Below are 20,375 nucleotides of genomic sequence, written 5' to 3'. Positions count from 1 at the left end.
AAAGATGTCCTTCCAGTTGTATTTGGATTAGTATTCATTTTCATGGTCTTCTCACACGTCAACTAGTCATTCATAAAAGTGACCTGGATGTGTAGTCAATGAAGACAAATCCATCTATGCATCTAGAATTCTAAAATTGCAGAAGTTAACTCACGTCTGAATAGAGAGTACCTGCTAACCCTATGCCTTCTCTGACAGCTACTTTAGAACAAATCCCCGGTTCTCATCTCTTAGGGAGTAATCAGATGGATTGTTAGGGGATGTTAATAATATCTTCCATTTCTTGTGCTTAGATACGTTAGAATTGTTTCTGGTTGCCAATGAATCTGATCCCAAGCCTATTCCAATTCCTTTGAAGAAAAAAGGTATTGCTTGGTGGACAGATAAAAATGTGAAATTCAGAAATCCACCTGGAAGTGAGAGCCTCGAAGAAAAGTTTAAAGGTAAAATATGGCCAATATCCCTTCTTGTCTAAAAGCTAGTAGGCTTAGTAAGGTAACCTAAATTTTGTCTTAAGAGTCTTAATTTTTTTTTTTTTTTTAAAGAACAGCATGTTATTTCTCAACATTATACCAAGTTATATAAGTGTTAAAATGTACTAAAATTATAATGAAAATGTGTTCTTTTAATTATTTGAATTTCTCTGGGTTTTTTTTAGCTTTAATCCTTATAAACTACCACAGTTTGTTTTAACAAACTGCTATTTATGATCCACATATAGTTTTTTTTCTCCACTGCCTTAGTTTCATAATACAATATTTTCTTTTTAAAATTTATTTTTGCATTTATTTATTTTGTGTGTGTGTATACATACATACACAACACACACTACACACACTACACACACACACACACACACACACACACACTACACACACTACACACAGACACACACACACACACATACACACACACCCCATAGTGCATAAGTGGAAGTCAGAGAACAATTTGTGGGAATCTGTACTTTTCTTTTACCACGTGGGTCCTGGGGATTGAACTCAGTTCCTCAGACTTGGTGGCAAGGACCAAGGTGGTAATGACCTGCCGAGCCATCTCATTGGCTCATATATTGCTTAATGCTGTATCTTTACATAAAGTAATCTGCCTTTCCTCAGTATCCTATTTATATTCTCTTGAGATATTAACTATCTTTTTTACTTTTTGTTACAGAGTTGGTTTTTCTTTAGATTTTTAACATATCCTTAGAATATGAATATATTTACACCTTTGAATATAAGGAAATATTCAGATTGTTTTGTGCTTCTTTTCTTTTCTTTTAGTACTATAAATTTTCACTAAAACTGTTTATAAAATTGAATATTTTGATTTTCCGTCTCTCTCCCTCCCCACCTTATCAAGATACAACAAAGCCAGTAAACTGGCATAAACCAGTATATGAGCTAGACCCTGATGATGAAAGTAATAATGGATTCATAAATGAAGACTTTATAGTTTGGATGCGTACTGCAGCATTACCTACTTTTCGTAAGTTGTATCGTCTCATAGAGCGGAGAGATGATTTACACCCAACATTACCAGCTGGACAGTACTATTTGAACATCACATACAGTATCCTTTTATTTTTTTGCTTATGTGTACACATAGAGTCATTCATGAAAAGAGTTTCATGAAATCCTTATGTCTGTTATGTGACATGTTACTTTGTGCTCTATATTCATGTAGGGTCTCATGCTTCCATTTCTGCAGAGATATCAAGCCTTCTTTCTTTTTTTTTAAATTTCAACAATCTTTATTATTATTATTATTATTACATACTTATGTGTGATGTATGCACATGTGCCAAGGTGCATGTGTAGTGGTAAGAGAACACCGTAGAGAGAGAACTTAATTTTCGCCTGTCACCTTTTTACATGGATTTCAGGAATTGAACTCAGGTCATCAGGCTCGGACAGCAAGTGCCTTTACCCACTGGGACATCTCTCTGGCCCAGAAGCAGTCTTTTACCAGAAGGAAATGCTGGGCAGTTCTTTTTATCCCTTAACAAAGTTAAGTGTTTTAAAGTATTTTGCCCATCATTTATATTTACCCTGTGAACATAAAGATTTCCAGATATTAGCATTTTAAATGTATGTTGGATCTTTGCACTTTTTATTATCTAAATAAATCATAAGTATATTTTTGTTTGTTTGTTTGAGACCAAGTCTCATTATGGAGCCCTGGATGGCCCGGAATTCTCTATATCTACAAGAATGGGCTGGCCTCAAACTCAGATTTGCCTTCCTCTGCCTCAGGTGTGCTTGATTAAAGGTGTGCACAACCACACCCAGCCTCGGTGGTTTTTGTTTTATTTGTTTTGTTTTTTTTCTTTTGGAGGTTGTTGTGGTTTTTTTTTTTTTTTTTAGTTTAAGTTGCACAGTAAATCGTTACTAGGCCAATTTTCAAAATAAAGATTACCTTTGGTTCTTGGACTCTTTGTTTATACAACTGAAAATGGCCTAATAGTGCCTGACTGAAAGCAACAATGGCTTTGAAACTATACCCATTTAGGAGCAGTTTTAGATACACAGACTCATTTTATGTGCTGCTGGAAAGACCCACTATTTTGAGAGGGTAGCCAGAATATATGGCAGCACTCTAGTTAGCACCTAAAAAGATGTAGCACAGCGTACTGGTGTGTGCCAGTGTGTAGCCTAATAGAGAATGTGGGAGAGGAAAGTCTATAACACTGGGAATTCTGTAGATGGCAGGGCATCTGCAGTAGGGTCCCAAGGACAGAGCACTTTCAGGAAGAATGTAAGATATCTAAAAAGACTGACAGTTCAACAATACAGAGACCTGGGGGCTTGCAAAACGTTGGGAACCACCTGTAAAAGGTACAAGATAAGGAGGGAATTAAGGGCTGAGTTGAATGGAGTTAAAACAGAAACCCGAATTTTTGGAGGAAGAAGAGAAAGGAGGAACACAGTTGACTTGATACTGTGCCTGGTACTTGGAGAGTTAGATTAAGTAGCACTGATTTTTGCCTCAGTAATTAGAGCAGAGCCTGCCACACCTCCAGACTGTGGCCCCTTTGAAGAGTTTCTGTTCAGATTTTAGTTTTAGTTTTGACTTCTCTACTCTTTTCATCATCCTAGAATGGACCATGTAATAGTTCACCCAACACTGCTTTCTCTCTCATCTCTTATATCTCCTTACAAGTCAGTTTTGAATTCTGCACTAAGCTGTCAATTCCTTGAGCATAAGTTGTTATTGTTCCAAATGAACCAGCTGAAACTTGGGCATCATGCTTTGTGGCCCTCTCCCTAGAGTACTCTCTGCCCTGGAGCTATGGTTTAAACATGTTCTTTGAACTTAAGACTTGTGATTCTTTTCTGCTTCCTTCTTGTCTGTTGCTATCGTGTGTGTGTGTGTGTGTGTGTGTGTGTGTGTGTGTGTGTGTGTGGGTGTGTGGCCATCATTGCTGCTCATCTGTTGCATGTTTCCATGTTATATGACCTTAAAGCCTTTAGTCCTTCTTTGGTAATAAGGTTAAGACTACCCAAGATCTGTATAGAACTGAATGTTACTGTTTTGTTAGGACATTCTGCGTTTACTAGCATCATCATTGTTTCACTGGATCAGCTCTGGGGATATGTGTGGGGTAGAGAGCCTTGTCATTGGTTCAATGTGTAGGCCTATGTAGAGTTTTTAAAAATAGGGTTTTTTCTTTGTTTTTGTTTGTTTGATTTGGTTTTTTTGTTTGTTTTGTTTTTTTGGTTTTTTTGAGACAGGGTTTCTCTGTATAGCCCTGGCTGTCCTGGAACTCTCTTTGTAGACTAGGCTGGGATTAAAGGCGTACGCCACCATGCCCGGCTTGTTTGTTTGTTTTTTTACAGTGCATTATTGGCACATCCCAGCACTTGGGAGGCAGAGGCAGGCCAATCTTTTATGACTTAAAGGCCAGCCTTGTCTGCATAGTTGGTTCCAGGACATGTAAGACCTTGTTTTGAAAACATAACAAAATATAGTTTGTTCTATCATTGTCTGTCTGTCTGTCTGTCTGTCTATCTGTCTATCTATCTATCTATCGATCATGAATCATAAATACAAGCAAGATACCCATGTATCAGAATTATATAAACACATAAGTAATTAAATTAAATGTTAACTTTAAAACTTGTGTTTTAAACACCAAGTAACTACAGACAGAAAGTCTTCCTATACCCTCGTCAGATTACCCTGTACATTCTTTTGATGGACGGAAACGGATGATCTTGAGCACTATTTCATGGATGGGAGGAAAGAATCCATTTTTGGGAATTGCTTACATCACTATTGGATCCATCTCCTTCCTTCTGGGAGTTGTACTGCTAGTAATTAATCATAAATATAGAAACAGTAGTAACACTGCTGACATCACCATTTAATTTTATATTCTGAAACCAAATCTACTGCATGTGCATCAAGGCCAGTCCTGTTCAACCTAGCTTTTGAATGCTGATGTCTGGTTAGTATGTCATTTTGAAGTTGGCACATAACTTTAAAAAAACAACATAACTTTAAAAAAACAAAACAAAACAAACAGCCTTTGTTCTTTGCTTCTTACATATGGATGACTTATGAAAATATATGATGGATATAAAAATTAGCCATATTGATTATATCAATATTGTAACTGCTAAAAATGACATTCTAATGTCTGCTTTTTATTGGGACAGGCCATGTGATGCATAGAGCCTCTTTCATGTGAAATGCATCTACTGCTTAAACTATTGATACTGTGTTGATAACATTATATTGACATGATGCTGTATATGTGTGCCTACTGTGTGATGAAAGGGATTATGAGATGTATGAGTGTAATGACTTGCTGACCTTTGAAAATTTGGTTACAGTTCAGATTGAAGAATGACTATAAATAAAACACTTCATCATTTTCATGTGTTGTCTGTAAAGGCTTAAAGTCCCTCCTTGTTGAGGTGGTTCATATGTTCAGTTTCTCTATTATAATTCTCCGATAATGACTTTGATTTCAGACTTTAGCTTGTACAGCATAGAAATTAATATCTAAAGAGGTCAGTGGGTCTTGGGTAGAATTTTAAATTTCTTCTCATTTGGCTAAAATGTTGCATTCTGAAGTCCCATGCTACCTGAAGTTGCATTTGGAATCCCAAGCTACTCAAGTGTTTATATGTGACCATTTCCCTGGAAGCTTACACTTCAGAAGGGAAGAATGAATCTAGGTGAGGTGGGATAGCTGCTTGGCAAATCCTCTTCTATGCCCCAGCTGTAAACCAGATATAAATGTTCAAGGGAGGATACTTTCATTATTATGGTTTGTAGTGTTAAGATGATTGCTTCTGCCTTGGAAATACCTCAAGCTGTTCTTATTTAGCAGGTAAGTGACTTAGTATAATATTCCAGAAAAATTTGAAATCCTAATTTCTTCCATATTTCATTAAATTTTTTGCATACAAATATGGATATGTATACACATCCTCTTTAATGAAGGTATTATTTTGGTTACTTTTCCTAAGATATACCTTAAAAGATGTTCTATACATTTCCTACTTAAATTCTGGGGCATATGGAGTATGTACATGATAAAAAGATTATAATATATCGATTGAAGTTACTTTATTTTCTAACTAGAATTATTTTAATAGTCCTTTATTGAATAAGTGCTGTAATTTGTTTGCTATGAGACTTATTCCTGATGTGAATGTAAATTATTTTTCCACATGCATGAAAATGTATGTATTAATCAGACTTGTCTCCATTGCATTGAATTTACTTGTTTTGAACTAAAGTAACTCATATTTATGTAGTAGAATGCTTGTGTTTTCAGACTTTGTACTGATTTCCTTTGGGTGTATTTTAAATCAAATGGTCTGGGTAATGTATCAGTTTAGATTAATATGTGCTTAAAAGAAGAAAAAAATTCAATGGTTCATAATAGAAATGTGCCACACTTAAATAAGCTCTGTATGACATGAAATTCTGTTTAAAAGCTTGTAATTCATGGTGACTTTTAACTTATAAAAATAATACTTGCACGGGTTACTTGATTTATGGATATATGAAAACTTCTCAGGATGAAAGTTCTTCTTTCTCTAAAACTATTCTTTGTCAATCATTCAAAATACTGTTTTTCTAAAACGTGTCCCTGTTGCATATGATGGTCACTTTATTTGGGGGATTCTTCATAAGATGTGGGATGTTGATGCCAGTCTTTCCCAAGTAAGTGCTGGTAAAAGAGGACTACTAACTAGCTTGCATCTGTCTCTAACTGGGACCAAGGGGACTGCTGAAGGAAACCGAAGAGCTCTAAGATTTTCACAGCTTGGAGAAGATAGAATCTTTAAAAGTACAACTGCAGCTTGATCTATTTTACAAGTGCATTGATGGTTCCTGTTCTTCCCTGGTTCCTGTCATTTGAAACCAACTCCTGTTGTAAATAGGAAGAATTTGGGACATTCATATTTAAGAAAATTTGATGTCATCGAGGTGACTATAAGTAGAAGGCTTAGAAAAATGTATTCATTTGCAAGTATTTTGGCACAAGAAATTTTCCAACTGAATAGTGAGCAAAAGCTAAGATGTTTCATTGAAATCATAAGGCAGTTTAAAATAAACTGGAGAAAATAACTGTTCTAATAGAGAATAATCCAATTGAGAGTCAAGTAGATGTTATTTATTGGATAGTGACAAAGTTTATTTGTAATCTTAATTATATTAAAAGTTATCATTCTGTTAGGATGTTTTGTATTAATAAAAGTGAACAAAATTAATTGTGCTGTTTATGTGTCTTACTAAAATAACAATGCCCATTTGTTCTTGTTAATGGTTCATATTCAGTTTTATCCAGTCTTAGTGAGTCCATATTTTACCTTGTCCATGTGTACATTTGAAAAAGTATCATTGTTAAAATTATTATATTTATATTTATTAATCACTGACAACATAATCACAAGACTTACTAATGTTACTGAGGGGTCTTACCAGGAAATAGTGAGACTGTAACAGTTCTTGGCAGACGTACTAAGTTTGGGATTCTATATAGTAGAATGGACAGTGATAGCAGTGAAGCCGGGCAGTAAATAAAACCCTTTCATAAGAGAGGAGCAGGTGAGAGGCGAGGTTTGGAGGCTGCTCTGCTGCTGCCTCTCTGCATGGAAGCACTGCCTGAGGCTTAGTATGGGCTCCTTATGTTGCAAAGTTTTGTCCCTTGTAAGATGGGAGTTTTAAGTGTGAGGCGGGTAAAAGTACTGCAGTCACAAACTTTTGATGTATAAATGTCTGTTGTAGAGGGAATGATCTGGTAAAATATTTTCAAGTCCACTTTAGCCCATGCACCCATCAGTTAGTAAATGTGAAAAGCACATTTTTCCTAATGTCATTTTAAATTTTAAAATAAATATATTGTCTAAAACCAACTGAGAAGATGGTGTTATTTGCAATATATATGTGTGTGTATATATATATGTGTGTGTGTGTGTGTATATATATATATATATATATATATATATATATATATATATATAGGTGTGTGCAGTTTTCAAAGTCAAGTAGTTATTCTCAAGCCAAAGCTTCCTTTCATCCCGAGATTCACACTAAACACATAAATATTTTTTAGTTAAGATATGACATAAAAATCATTTTTGACCCTCATATTTCACTAGTAGCTTGACTACACATACAATTTTAGGTTAAAAGCAGTTTTCTCTCCACTGCTGCTTTTGATGAATTAGATCTTAGATGCTACCTTCTCATTTTGCTGCATAGTTCTGTGAGTTTACTGTGTAGTGCTGTCACCTCCCCTTTACAGAATTCAGTTTGTTCTTTCAGCACCATTATCCTTCTGTTGAATTAATACACATTTAGAAAAATTAATTTCTAAGACTTCTTTCATTTCTATTGTTTCTAGAATATTCACAGATGGAGCCTACTTTCTGGTGAATATGTTTTGATGTGTATGTGTAAATGCTCTGTGTGTATATATGTGTACTCACTTGTAGGCACAATATTCTGACTTCCATGGTGACCCCAGTTGTTGGCGGTGATGTAGATGTCTAGTTTGTTTTCTTTTTTTTTAATGTATGAGTGCTCTGCTGCATATATAGCTACCTGCCTGAAGAGGGCATCAGATTCCCCCATATATGGTTGTGAGCCACCATGTGGTTGGTTGCTGGGAATTAAACTCATAACCTCTGGAAGAACAGCCAGTACTCTTAACTGCTGAGCTATCTCACCAGCCCCAGATGTCCAATTTTTGCATAAGCATTCTGTTGACATTTACTCTCTGCATAGGTCAGTTCTGAGTTTCTGTGTAAACTGTTCACTGTGTGCAGAAACTTCTCTAACAGCACTAGTCTATGGGTAATCTAACGGGAATTTGGAGGATATTTTGATTCGGTGTCCTTCTAGCAGGAAATAGTAGTAGGTCACTGCAGGTTTCTGTGAGCTCCTTAACCAAGGCATTTGACCGAAACACAGTTTGGATGAGGAGAAGAATGTCTAGAAATCTGACCTTTTTGTTGGGTACGCCTTTCAACTGCCATTTTCAGGCCCAACCCTGAGTCTATTCTTTGCTGTAACCTTTGCTTCATATCTAAGCTTCTGAGAGCCTGTGACCAACAGGCATGCTTTGTAATGATTCTGTCTTAGCGCATCTTCAGATTACAGCTTCCTCTGCCCACTTCAGTTCCGATACATCTAGTTGGTTACCACAAATTTGTTGGAATTGCTTATTTTCCAGTCTTAACTATTTGGAGCTTAAATTTTTTTATAAGATTTTTTTTGTAGACATTACTTTTTTCCTTCTTTGTATATTTCTGGAGTTTTAATTCCATGGTTAGATACTGGACAGGTCCACTGTGTAGAGAAAACTCTAGTGAGTACTCTTCATTGTACTCTTTCCCCTGGGTAATCAGGTGTATCCTGTATCCACCCAGTTTCAGTGGAGACTCCAATACTTTTGAAATGCCAGTCTCATGGGACCACCACCAAGAACAGCAGCATTCACACAGTGGAGCTGCTTGGGCTTGAGCCTCCTGGGAGACGGGTTATGTGCTGTATATGACAGAGCCAAAGAAATGTCACTGCGAGCCCTTTGGAGCCCAGAGGCCCTGAGTGAATCCCAGAATTTTGACATTGAAGTTTACAGTGTTGGACGTAGGTTGTGCATTAGTCTATAACTGCCCTGGTTATTCCCGCATGGAGCGTTAAAGTTTTTTGTTTAACTTTGGAGTTTTAGAAAGTTTTGAATATCTTAGAGACTTTTGGACTTTTAAATGTTTGAATTTGTAAGAGTGTGGTTCTTTTTAAACATTGTAGTGTTTTATATTGTGGTATTGATATTACTGTGAGATTTTTTGGGGGGGTGGGGGACAAGAAAAGAATGGTTATGGCCTAATGGTGTCAGGCTGACAAAGGGTCAGTTGTGCTGGCTAGTTTTATGTCAGCATAAAACTATGATTTGGGGAGATAGAACATTAATTGAAAGAATGCTCCCATTAGATTGGGTAAGTGTGTGGGACATTTTTTAAGTTAGTGATTGGTGTGAGATTAATTCATATCTTGAGTGGTGCCACTCCCTGGTAGGTGTTTCTGGGAGTATATAATGTGGAGAGCTCTTGGTGGCACTTCAAGGATATGGGCAAGAATTTGACATTGGGCTAGGACAAGGAAGTTGGCTAAGAGCTTGATTATCTTGATAAGACCCCGAATACCATGGGATCTTTGTTCATGCCTAGTTTGTTCCTTGATTACTTTGTTTATGCCTTCGAAATGGCCATATTCATTACATGTACCAAAAATGATACAAAAGCAGACTGGGAAAAAATTAAACCCGCTTCAGCATTTGATGGAGTCCTACTCTAGTATTGTCTAATTGTCTTTTCTTTCTTTAATCCTCACTCCCTTGAGACCCTGTTGACTGACTGAATGGGGTTGGTCAATATGAGAAACAAGCCAGTAAGCAGCACACCTTTGTGGTTTCTGTATCTGCTTCTCCCTTGAGTTTTTGAGTTTTCTTCCTTTGATGATGAACTGTGATGTGAACATGTGAGTAAACTAACCCTTTTCCGTTCCAAGTTGCCTTTGGTTATGGTGTTTCAGCGATGGAATTGAAATCCTAAGGAAGATACTAGGTACCCAGTGAATTGTTCCCATACATGTCTGTCAAGCCAAACAAACTTACTTTTATCTTGATACTTTATACAGCCATGTATTTTTCCTTTTCATCATGAGCATCTGGCTTGTGACTCACTACAAGATTTTATTCCTACTTACCTTCTTTAGTTTCCTTTGTATATATTAGTTATGTTCTAGACTCTTATACATACTTCTGAAACAAAATAAGCACTTCATTTGTTTAGAGACAGTGTCTTACTGTGTAGGCCTGCATGGCCTTGAACTCGACATGTAGACCAAAGTGCCTCAGACCCAGAGAGCTCTACCTGCTCCTGGATTAAGATGTGGACCACCATACATGGCCTTCTAGAGAATTACCATTTTTATGTGTATTCACTGAGATTCTCCTGAGATCCAAGTAATTCACTCTTTCAATTGAAAAACAAGTGATTTATATCAAATTAATCTCTTAATAACACAAAACTAGCAACCATTCCATACAAGCCTGGCTTTCCTTTTGTTAGATATCGGAGGTGGAATGGCTGCTGGTGGTTGTACTGAGAGTCTACTGGGTTACATACACTCCTTGCCCAATGAGTTAGTCTTACTCTTACTCTATTATGAATTAATGTAAAAACCCCTGTCTTTTCAGCTGCAGGTTTTTCAAGGTACTGTGTGTCTACTTGCATAGATCCCCTTATTCATCTGTGTCCTGCTGCTGCTTAAGTTCAGCCTTCCTTCCTTCCTTCCTTCCTTCCTTCCTTCCTTCCTTCCTTCCTTCCTTCCTTCCTTCCTTCCTTCCTTCCTTCCTTCCTTCCTTCCTTCCTTCCTTCCTTCCTTCCTTCCTTCCTTTGGTTTATTACAAAACCTTTTGACTCTGGTCCTAGTAACTTGGGTCTTGCAAGCTTTACTTACAACTAATGTTATCTTAAAATGGAATCTGTACTGTAAGCCTGTACTCCTTAAATCTTTGGCCCTAAAGCACTTTCAAAGTGATAACTTAAGTTAGTCATGGCAGCCTTCTGTGAATTCCTCCTCCTCTTGTCTTTTTGCCAAACCATGCTATTCCTCTCTGTGTGCTTGAGTATGTTCTGCCAGCTGCTGAGAGTTCTCTTCTGTTGACCTGGTCCTTTCAACAGTAATAGCTAATGAAGTTTCAACATAGAAACCACAACCACAACGATTTCTGGTAGAGAAATATTAAGAAATGATCAACCCCCAGTCCATCTGTGATACGCAATAAAGGGAAATAATAATCTGGAAGTGAGGCCACTAGACATTCTAGTTTCTCAGACACATTCCTTCATTAAACTTGGACTTATAAAATGAATATGCCTAGCAACTTGAACTTTTTAAATTTGGAGTTAAATCTCATGTCAGCAATTCTTCCAAAGAACCATTCTGTAATATTAAAGAACAAGAACAACAACGAACAAAAACAAAGCAAACAACCCCAAACTGATGTTTTTGAAAGGAGCCCATTTTGAAAGTTAGTTTATGTCATTGGATAAATTTAGAGATTGTGGTAGTAAATTTCTAGTGAATTTAGGAGGAACCAGTAAAGTCTGGTTGATGGAGGCAAACTTAAGCCAAAGTTTTCTGTCCAAGTAATGGCAGTTAAGAATGCAGAAACAAGTTAGTGAAGAACTCTGGGACTGACAGAGCTGTGGAATGAAGCCAACACATTAGGTGGTTTGTTCTTGCTCTTTTGCTTTTGTGTTCAATGGATTTTTATGTGTGTAGATAGAGTCCTATTTTTCCTTTTTTTTTTTTTTTAAAAAAAAAGATTTATTATATGTAAGTACACTGTAGCTGTCTTCAGACACTCCAGAAGAGGGCGTCAGATCTTGTTACGGATGGTTATGAGCCACGATGTGGTTGCTGGGATTTGAACTCCAGACCTTTGGAAGAGCAGTTGGGTGCTCTTAACCACTGAACCATCTCATCAGCCCCAGAGTCCTATTTTTCAAACAAGCATTTTAAAAATAAAAAAATCTGGATGATGGGAAACAACAGTGACAGAAGATGAAGATGGAAACAAATTAAGACTTTTGCAGAAATAAAACCAAAAGATGTTGCTGGCCTGGCCTGCAGTGGTGATGTTACGGATCACAAATGGTCAGATAAGATTCTGAAGTTGTACAGATAGAATTTGATTGTAGGGTTTGGTAGGAAAGTGTTAATGTTCGGGGGGAAATTGCAGAGATTTTAAGAGACTGAATGAAAGTATAGTTTAGTATGAATTAGGGGACACTACTTTGAAATTTTGGTGTTGAGAGGATGAGGAGTCAAGCAGAAACTAAGGCTCAGTGCAAGAGGACTCAGGAGTGGTGAGTGGGAACCACTGAAAGGTGCGCATTCACACTCACGTGGCCCCATTTACCTTAATGGTTTATTTCCAAATTAAAATGCACTCTGGATTGAGCAACCATCCCATCTGTGACTGATAGTGCAGAAGCTTGCCTAAGTGATTTTGAAAAAGACTAGCACAAAAGGAGGGGCACACAAGTCAAAGAAGTCTGCTTTTATTCTGGAGAGAATGGGATAGTAAACACTGTTTTGTTTCATATGTGTCCTTTTAAAAATGGAATGTGTCTGTAGATGGAGTGGTCCAGTAAAGAGAAAATTGTACTGTCCTAAGTGACAACGCTGTTATAGGTACTTTTAATAACACTTTTTTTTTCCCCAAGACAGGGTTTCTCTGTGTAGCCCTGGCTATCCTGGAATTCTCACTCTGTAGACCAGGCTGGCCTTGAACTCAGAAATCCACCTGCCTCTGCCTCCCAAGTGCTGGGATCAAAGGCGTGCGCCATAGGTACTTTTAATGTGAACTCTTGCTTCTTCTTGGACAGTATTCCTAGACCTGTCAAACAGTATGCATTCACTGTTGGTTAGTAGGCCCATTTTTATTAGTGTTAGGGGAATGGTAAGTATACAGTCAGTTCTGGGAAAACATATCCTGTGGTGAAAGAGACAGCAGCACAAACTTTAATGAATTCCAATTACAGACAATAAATGTAAAAAAAAAAACCCAAAAACCTCCCCATCCCCAACTATTGGTAATTATGCTCGATGGTACATCGAATAATTCAGAGGTGGTAGAAAATAAGTCAGTCATGATGGGTGTTTATAAACTTGGTAAGGAAGAAAGTTTAGACTGTGTTGGGGTGCAGAGTAGGTTATGAAGAAAAAAGCACCCCAAGATTTGAAGGAATTAGGCATTACCAGTTTTTATTCACCCAACACTGTGGAACCCGTTTATCATTAGCTTTTTACTTGAAATGGCAATGAGGTCGTTTCTGAGTTTGCAAAAGGGTGGAAAGACATTTGTTGTACTGTTGATTATTTTTACTTGTACATTAGGGTGTGCAGAAGAATAAAGGCAGTTGTAAGGAGGACTAGTTAAGCAAGACTGATGCAAAATGCTAACAGCCTATCTCTAAAATACGCGCACTTCTGACAGCTCCATCCAGGAGTGAAATGTGCTGCAGAACTGAGAAAGCACGACACGGTCGATATTTGTGTTGAACATGGATTTAAAAATGTATTCTCCTCTTTTCAGCGTTTCCCAGACTGAATAACGAAGCCAGCCAGTTCCAGTCTGGGGACACAGGAAGAGTTTCCAGCACAAGGAGTTTAGCAGAAGATGCTAGCTAGATACCTGTGGATGCCAACGCCGGTCGTTCCTATATGATCTCAGCACAAAGACTAACGCCTCCCACTTTCATCTGTGGAAGACAAACCCTAAAACTGGACTCTATCCGTGTTAAGAGGAGCTTTTGAATATTTAAGCTTGTACGACGTAGCTTTGACATCCATTGTTCCTTCATACTGTAAACAATGGCTCAAAGCCTTCTCAAAAGACAAGCTACTTTCCGGAGAGTCTGGTTGCCCACTGACTTCACCAGAGCGTAGGAAGAGGGCGGCAGACATCACGCCTCTCCATTGCGGGTGGCGTTTGCTTTCCATTGTGATTCTGGGTCCCGCGGCAGGCGCGGCAGGGCGGAGCCAGGTGGTCCGGATGGCTTCGGAGGTCCGGAGGCTAGACCGGCCGCTGCGGGGAGTCGCTCTGGCTCGCCCTCCGCTCTCTATGGTCGGGAGCGCGAGCCCCTCCTCTTCCCGGAACGAGCCCTCTTCCTCGACGCGCGCGCAGCGCCGGGAGGGAGTTCCGTTTCCGGTCTGGTGGCTTTCGATTTTTGGCGTTCAGTAGTTGCAGTTGGTGGGCAACAACCGAGCCAAGATGTTGCGGAATCTGCTGGTGGGTAGCTTTGGGGGCTTGGCTGGTACTGGCGTGTCGGGGCGGAGGGTCAGACATCCTGACAGAAAGCTGTGCTGGAAATGGGGCAGAAGACCGCAGCCGGAGTCACCTTGGCTGCGCGTCCTTTTCCCTGACCTTCCGACCACTCGCCCCTGGCTGTTTCTGGGTAGTCGAAGAGGGAAGAGCAGGATCGCATTTGGTCCCTAGTCACTACACCTTACCGTTGCTTATTGCTAAGACTGTAGCTCTGATGTAGGCTCCGGGGGGGGGGGAATCTTGGACACCCGGAAACCCTAGGCGAAAGGTGGCTTTTTGTTGTCATTTTGTTTTGTATCGTAGTGAAAAGATAAAATTTTAAATGATTTTTTACCTGATTCAGAGAAGTAAGTTAAAGAAATAAATTGTACAGTTTTAGTTGGGATTTAATGGGTTTCAGGATTGAAATGTAATAGCGATTCTGAATTACACTTGGTGAATTTAAAAAATTTAAAAAGGTGTGTTTTGATTTTATTTCGTAATTATTTAACACAATTCTATTAAGGTACCAGTACCATTTAGAAAGTGGAGTGCATACTTATCTGACTTAAACAGACTTACACCCATTTTTCTTAGATGTCCAGGAGTGTTCTAGCATGTGCCCTCCACTGCAGAGTAATTTTTCAGTGCCTTGACTGTCCTGGAACTAGGTCTGTAGACTAGCCTCTGCCTCCCTAGTGCTGGGATTAAAGTTTTGAGCCACCACGGCCCTGCCAGGAATAGATTTTTGACATGGGCAAATATTAAATGAAAATATTAGAACTTATAAGATGTCTGTATCATTTATTTTTCTGTATATCAGCATGTTTTGTTCAGTGACTATAAAATACTACTGATTAATTTCAGGCACAGGTTATATAGGTCATAGTTTCTGAAGACTTTGGAATGTAACATGAAGCACAGAGCAGAGAATAGACAATACCTGGAAAATCTGGATGCTAGTCTGGGACTTTATTACTGACAAGTTCAATAATGCTGTGAATCTCAGCTTCCTTTCAGTATGAAGGGTTGGAAGCTGCCTTTGCAGGTTTCTTTAGACTCTAAGCCTTGTTCGCTGTATGTGAATTTTCTGTTTCAGGCCCTTCGTCAGATTGCCCAGAGGACCATCAGCACCACTTCACGAAGGCATTTTGAAAACAAAGTTCCAGAGAAACAAAAGCTGTTTCAGGTACTGAAGTATTCTATGCGATTGTTAGTTGTAATAGAGCTGACACGGTAGAGTAAATCCAGAGGATCTGCTTCTAGAGGCTCTCAAGGTTTTTTTGTGTTTTTTTGGGTTTTTTTGAGCATAATGATTATTTGCCATGTCTAAGAGGTGCTCAGGGAGGTGGAAAAAATGCAGAGGTTAGTGTGAAATATGTGTGTGTGTAGTTTAATGAATTGTTGTTCTTGGAGGAATAATTGCATAAACCATAAAAAAAGTCCAGAAACAAAAAATAAGCAGGAATTCAGTAGATGTTACAGGGTGTAGTATGCCGGCAGGGAAGTATCCAGTAAATAATCTTAAGTGGAGAAGGCTTCTAAGGAAACATCAAAAGACCCCAGGAGAAAAACCAATACCTAAAAATACACACTTTATCGCTGAAGTTGAAGAAACAGATGAGCAACTTAGGCATGGTTGTGTCGCTGGTATTCAAAGAATTGCAGATCTGTAAAAAATGCATAATCTCACCATAGCTGTCAGGGCACGAGATGAAGATTTCTGTGGAATGTGGCAGACATTGCAGTTCTGACTGACTCTTAGTTGGCCTTGTATTCTGCTCCTGCCCTAACTCCTACATCCTAGCTAGCGGACTGGGAGCTGCGGAGGTTTGGAGTTTGCTGTTTTATGGAGACAGAATATGATTTCTCTGGATATCTCGATGGAGGACCACTGCTGGCCCATGGACTGGTGGAACAGAAGTCCTGCCATGTGCTCTTGCCTTCAAAGCTATTTGTGTCCTTTCTGGACACAAATTTTTTTATATACCAGCTTGACCGTGTCAGTGTCACCAAGAAATGGTTGTGACCCTGTCATCTTTTCGGTTTTGTAGATTTAAGGCTATTCTGACTTTAAAGGTTCTTAGACTCAAAAAAAAAAAAAAAAAAAAAAAAAAAAAACAAAACAACCAAACTGTAGCTTCAGTGTCAGCTATTGGAGCGTAGTCTTTTCAGAGCAAACAGGTATGAGTGGTAACCCCACTCCTTGCCATCTAAGTAGAAAGATTTAAGATAGATTTATGTTTACAAGGTATGGGAGAAAGATAGCATCCGTCACAGGCTTTCTTATAAGCTGGGCAGTGTGTGTATTAGAGACAGAAGTTTAGCTGGCACTGAAAATATTGTAAACAAATCTATTACTTAAGAAGCCTTCTCTCAGACACTTCTGTAGACTGTGCATGAGTATAAGGAAGTTGAAAAAGGACTTTAACCCAACCTATAAATTATTGGCAGATTGACTAATGTCGTTCAGACATTCATTTTTCACCCAATAGAATATTATGTAGCCATTGAAGAGAGAATTAAATGGACTAAAACTTTTTCAAAATAGTGTATAACATCATTACATAGCATAGTGCCATTTTGTATATTAAGTACATATAACGTAAAAGAATTGATAAATAGCCGGGCATGGTGGCACACACCTTTAATCCCAGCACTCGGGAGGCAGAGGCAGGTGGATTTCAGAGTTCGAGGCCAGCCTGGTCTACAAAGTGAGTTCCAGGACAGCCAGGGCTATACAGAGAAACCCTGTCTCGAAAAAAAAAAAAAAATTGATAAATAATAAGCATTAATAATAGAGATGTATGCTATAACTGTTATGGGTGGTATGTTTTGGAGAGAGGCCCTGTAGGTTGGAACAGCTTTATTGTGATGTATAATTTTTCCCTCTGCAAAATTTCAAGTAGTGTAAAATATATATGCTACATAAAAATAAGATTCTTAAGTGGATATAAGATGATAGACTAGTGTTATAAATCAGAGCCCCCTACCCCATTTGATAAGGGAAAAAAATCTTCCAGGTGGTTGACTGGCCAGTATCTTTTATTACATTGCTGAATCCCAGGGATGCATTTCACTGCTCTGGTTTGCATTGCTGAATCCCAGGGATGCATTTCACTGCTCTGGTTTGTATAGCCCTCAAACAAACCTCGTTAGGTCTCAACTTAGCTTGAAAATGACGCTGTCTTTTACAAGTTTGTAAATTTAAAGTAGTGGTAGAAAAAGAATAAAAATTGTAAGCCTCTTTATTTAAATTCTGGGATTATCTGTAGCTGTTGGTTTTACATGAATAATTAATATCCTGACTCTTAACTGGAAGCAGGTGATACATGTATCAATGTCTGTTTTTTGTTTTGTTTTGTTTTTTTAACCAGGAGGATAATGGGATGCCAGTTCATCTGAAAGGCGGGGCATCAGATGCCCTCCTCTACAGAGCCACAATGGCTCTGACAATTGGTGGTAAGACATCATTTGAGTGTTTACAAGTCAAGAGTAGCTGTGACAGTTTTCTTGCTTTTGATGTGGCATATTTATTGTAGTTTGTCTGCACACTACCTCGATGTACCTCAGATGAGTAGTCAGGAGGTCAGCTAAAGCCCAGTGTTTGACCATTAAGCAGGTCTGACAAGGCAGGGTTTGTGGTTAACAGAGCTAGTTTTCTATGTGTCACTAGTGCTTCTCAACTCCCTCCCCCCCCACACATACCCCAAATATTCACACTCTAATAGGGGGTTGAAAAAAAGTTTGTATTCTTTATTATATTGAAGGACGTTGTTGTTATCCCTATTATATTCAAGGATATCTACACTTTTAAAATAGAAACGAAGTAATGATGAAATTAGACTAATTTAAATATTTTTTTCAGCATCTATCAAGACACTTTTATGTTTGATCATGGATGTGTATGTGTGTTCCCACTAGAGATCAAACCCATGAACGTAGGCATTAGATGCAAACACTACCTTTGCCGAATTCCCAGCCATTGAGCTTCACAGCAGCTTTTTCCTTTCACATTTGAGCTAAGCTTTAACATTTGAAATAAATAAGTATATGTTCTGAAACCAGAAATCCTAGTAAGCCTTTACTTTGTGTGTTTCTCAGGCACAGCCTATGCCATCTATCTGTTAGCTATGGCTGCGTTTCCCAAGAAGCAGAACTGACGTGTCGTCCCAGTCTTCACATGGTTCAGTTTCATCAACACTCGATGGACCAGGAATCTGATGAGTAACTGAGCTCTTCTTTGGGGATCAATATTTATTGATGTGTATTAACTGCCACCAATAAAGCAGTCCTTAACCATTTTTTTGTCTCCCTTTTCACTTGAGAATAAATTACTGGTAATACCGTTTTGTGTCAGCAGTTGGCAACTCTTAGATAAGAAAAAAAATTAAAAGTTGTTTGTCTGCAAGTTTATCTAAAGCACCATTGTCATGATGATGTCGATTTACTTTTAGCAGCTAGGGACATTCAGCCGCCTTCTTTAGGTGTCTTCAGCACCGCCTGAGCTGGACCATTGAGAGGATATTGCTTTGCTGTGTGTCCCCTGCCTTAAGGGCCTGACTGAAGTGTTGGCTGAGTTCTGTCTCGGAATTAGGGTTTACTAGGCTGCAAAACCAACTGAGTGCTTTTTCTACATCCAGAATGGGTTTTAAATGATTTTATTCTAATCCTTAGCATAAAGCTTAAAATCCTTAATTTATAAAAGTTATGGGCGACTATAGGAAATCAAATATTTGTTTTCCTTTTACAAGGTATATCCTGGTAATCTCTGAGAAGACTGGAGACTACCTATGTTAGAATTAAGGGAAATTTATGAGGAATTGTTTCATAAGCTTCAGTTTCTAGATAAAAGTAAAAAATATATTTAGAAAACTTGAGCCATCTGAAACAACCATATTCGCCTTTGCTATAAAAACACGAGGATTTGGGTTGTTAGTTTTTCTCAACTAGTTACCAGTTACAGATACTTCAGTCTAAGATTCTGAAGGTGAAAGGATCATTAGACTGTAGTATGTATCTTGCTTTCATTAGAAGGAAGTAAACATTAGAGGTCTCTAAAAGCCGAGAAACCTCCCCAGCACCTTAGAACCTGGGCCAAGCCAGTGTCTGGTGGTGAAAGTAACCAGTGATCATAGTTTGAAAAGAGTGGTCTCAGCCGGGCGTGGTGGCGCACGCCTTTAATCCCAGCACTTGGGAGGTAGAGGCAGGCGGATTTCTGAGTTCGAGGCCAGCCTAGTCTACAAAGTGAGTTCCAGGACAGCCAGAGCTATACAGAGAAACCCTGTCTCGAAAAACCAAAAAAAAAAAAAAAAAAAAAAGAGTGGTCTCACTTAACTGGAGGTGGGAGGACTAGTTAGTTTGCATAAATGATTTAAAGTGTTATGACAGGATAGGAAAGTCATGTGAGCAGGAAAAATAGCTTGGAGTCTTTAATAGTAACCTTCATCTTGATAACACATAGGTTTACTGTCTCTGGCCTAATCTAGTAACAGTTACACAGGAGGTTTGCTGAGACGGTTGGATTGTGTTGCCCGGGCTGGAACGCAGGATTGTTTGCCTCAACCTCCCAAGGAACTGGGATCTCGGGCTTCAAATGTTTGGCCCAACTCTTATCTAGAATTCCCTAAGAAGTTTATGCTAAAATATTCTGCTTGGGGCCTGATAACGTGGCCAGATTTAATGTACTAAAACTATTCAAGGTGAAGCTACTACTAAACTGGATTTGCAGATGAAATTAAGTCTCCTGCAGTTTTACAAAGCTTTAATAAATGACAGCATAAGACTTCACTAAAAAGTATACTTAACCTCGTAGTTATTTGATTAAATATATTAACTGTGCCACATTGATAGTGCTATACTGTTTACATCAATATATGCACATAGGAAAGACCTACAGACTTCCCCTGTTGCAAGTGAGGCTTCTAAGATGTTCAGTTACACTTTGATCTCCAGTTTAACATCTACCTAATTATTTAGCCTTGTGTCTCTTACCTTCTCTTTCAGATCAGGGCTTTACTTCTGAGAC

General features: G+C 38.5%; 2 protein-coding genes across 2 annotated transcripts in view; both read left to right on the top strand.

Annotated features, from left to right (window-relative positions):
• Tmem30a (transmembrane protein 30A) overlaps window positions 1–6,731 on the top strand; it is a 28,944-nt gene extending 22,213 nt beyond the window's left edge. Inside the window, exons 5-7 of the mRNA XM_021207149.2 lie at window positions 294–443; window positions 1,360–1,569; window positions 4,174–6,731. Coding sequence (XP_021062808.1) covers window positions 294–443; window positions 1,360–1,569; window positions 4,174–4,367 — 554 coding nt within the window. The 3' untranslated portion in view covers window positions 4,368–6,731. The remainder of the gene's footprint in view (window positions 1–293; window positions 444–1,359; window positions 1,570–4,173) is intronic.
• Window positions 6,732–14,118: 7,387 nt separating this feature from the next.
• On the top strand, window positions 14,119–18,651 carry LOC110328169 (cytochrome c oxidase subunit 7A2, mitochondrial). The gene is made up of 4 exons (XM_021207546.2): window positions 14,119–14,332; window positions 15,447–15,536; window positions 17,725–17,809; window positions 18,452–18,651. The coding sequence occupies exons 1-4, from the start codon at window positions 14,315–14,317 to the stop codon at window positions 18,508–18,510; spliced, it is 252 nt and encodes an 83-aa protein (XP_021063205.1). The 5' UTR covers window positions 14,119–14,314; the 3' UTR covers window positions 18,511–18,651.
• Window positions 18,652–20,375: the final 1,724 nt, after the last annotated feature.

The sequence above is a fragment of the Mus pahari genome, chromosome 10, assembly GCF_900095145.1.
Source record: "Mus pahari chromosome 10, PAHARI_EIJ_v1.1, whole genome shotgun sequence".
Taxonomy (NCBI): Eukaryota; Metazoa; Chordata; class Mammalia; order Rodentia; family Muridae; genus Mus; species Mus pahari.
Note: the sequence above shows the minus strand (reverse complement) of the source record. Positions and strands in the feature narration are given on the sequence as shown.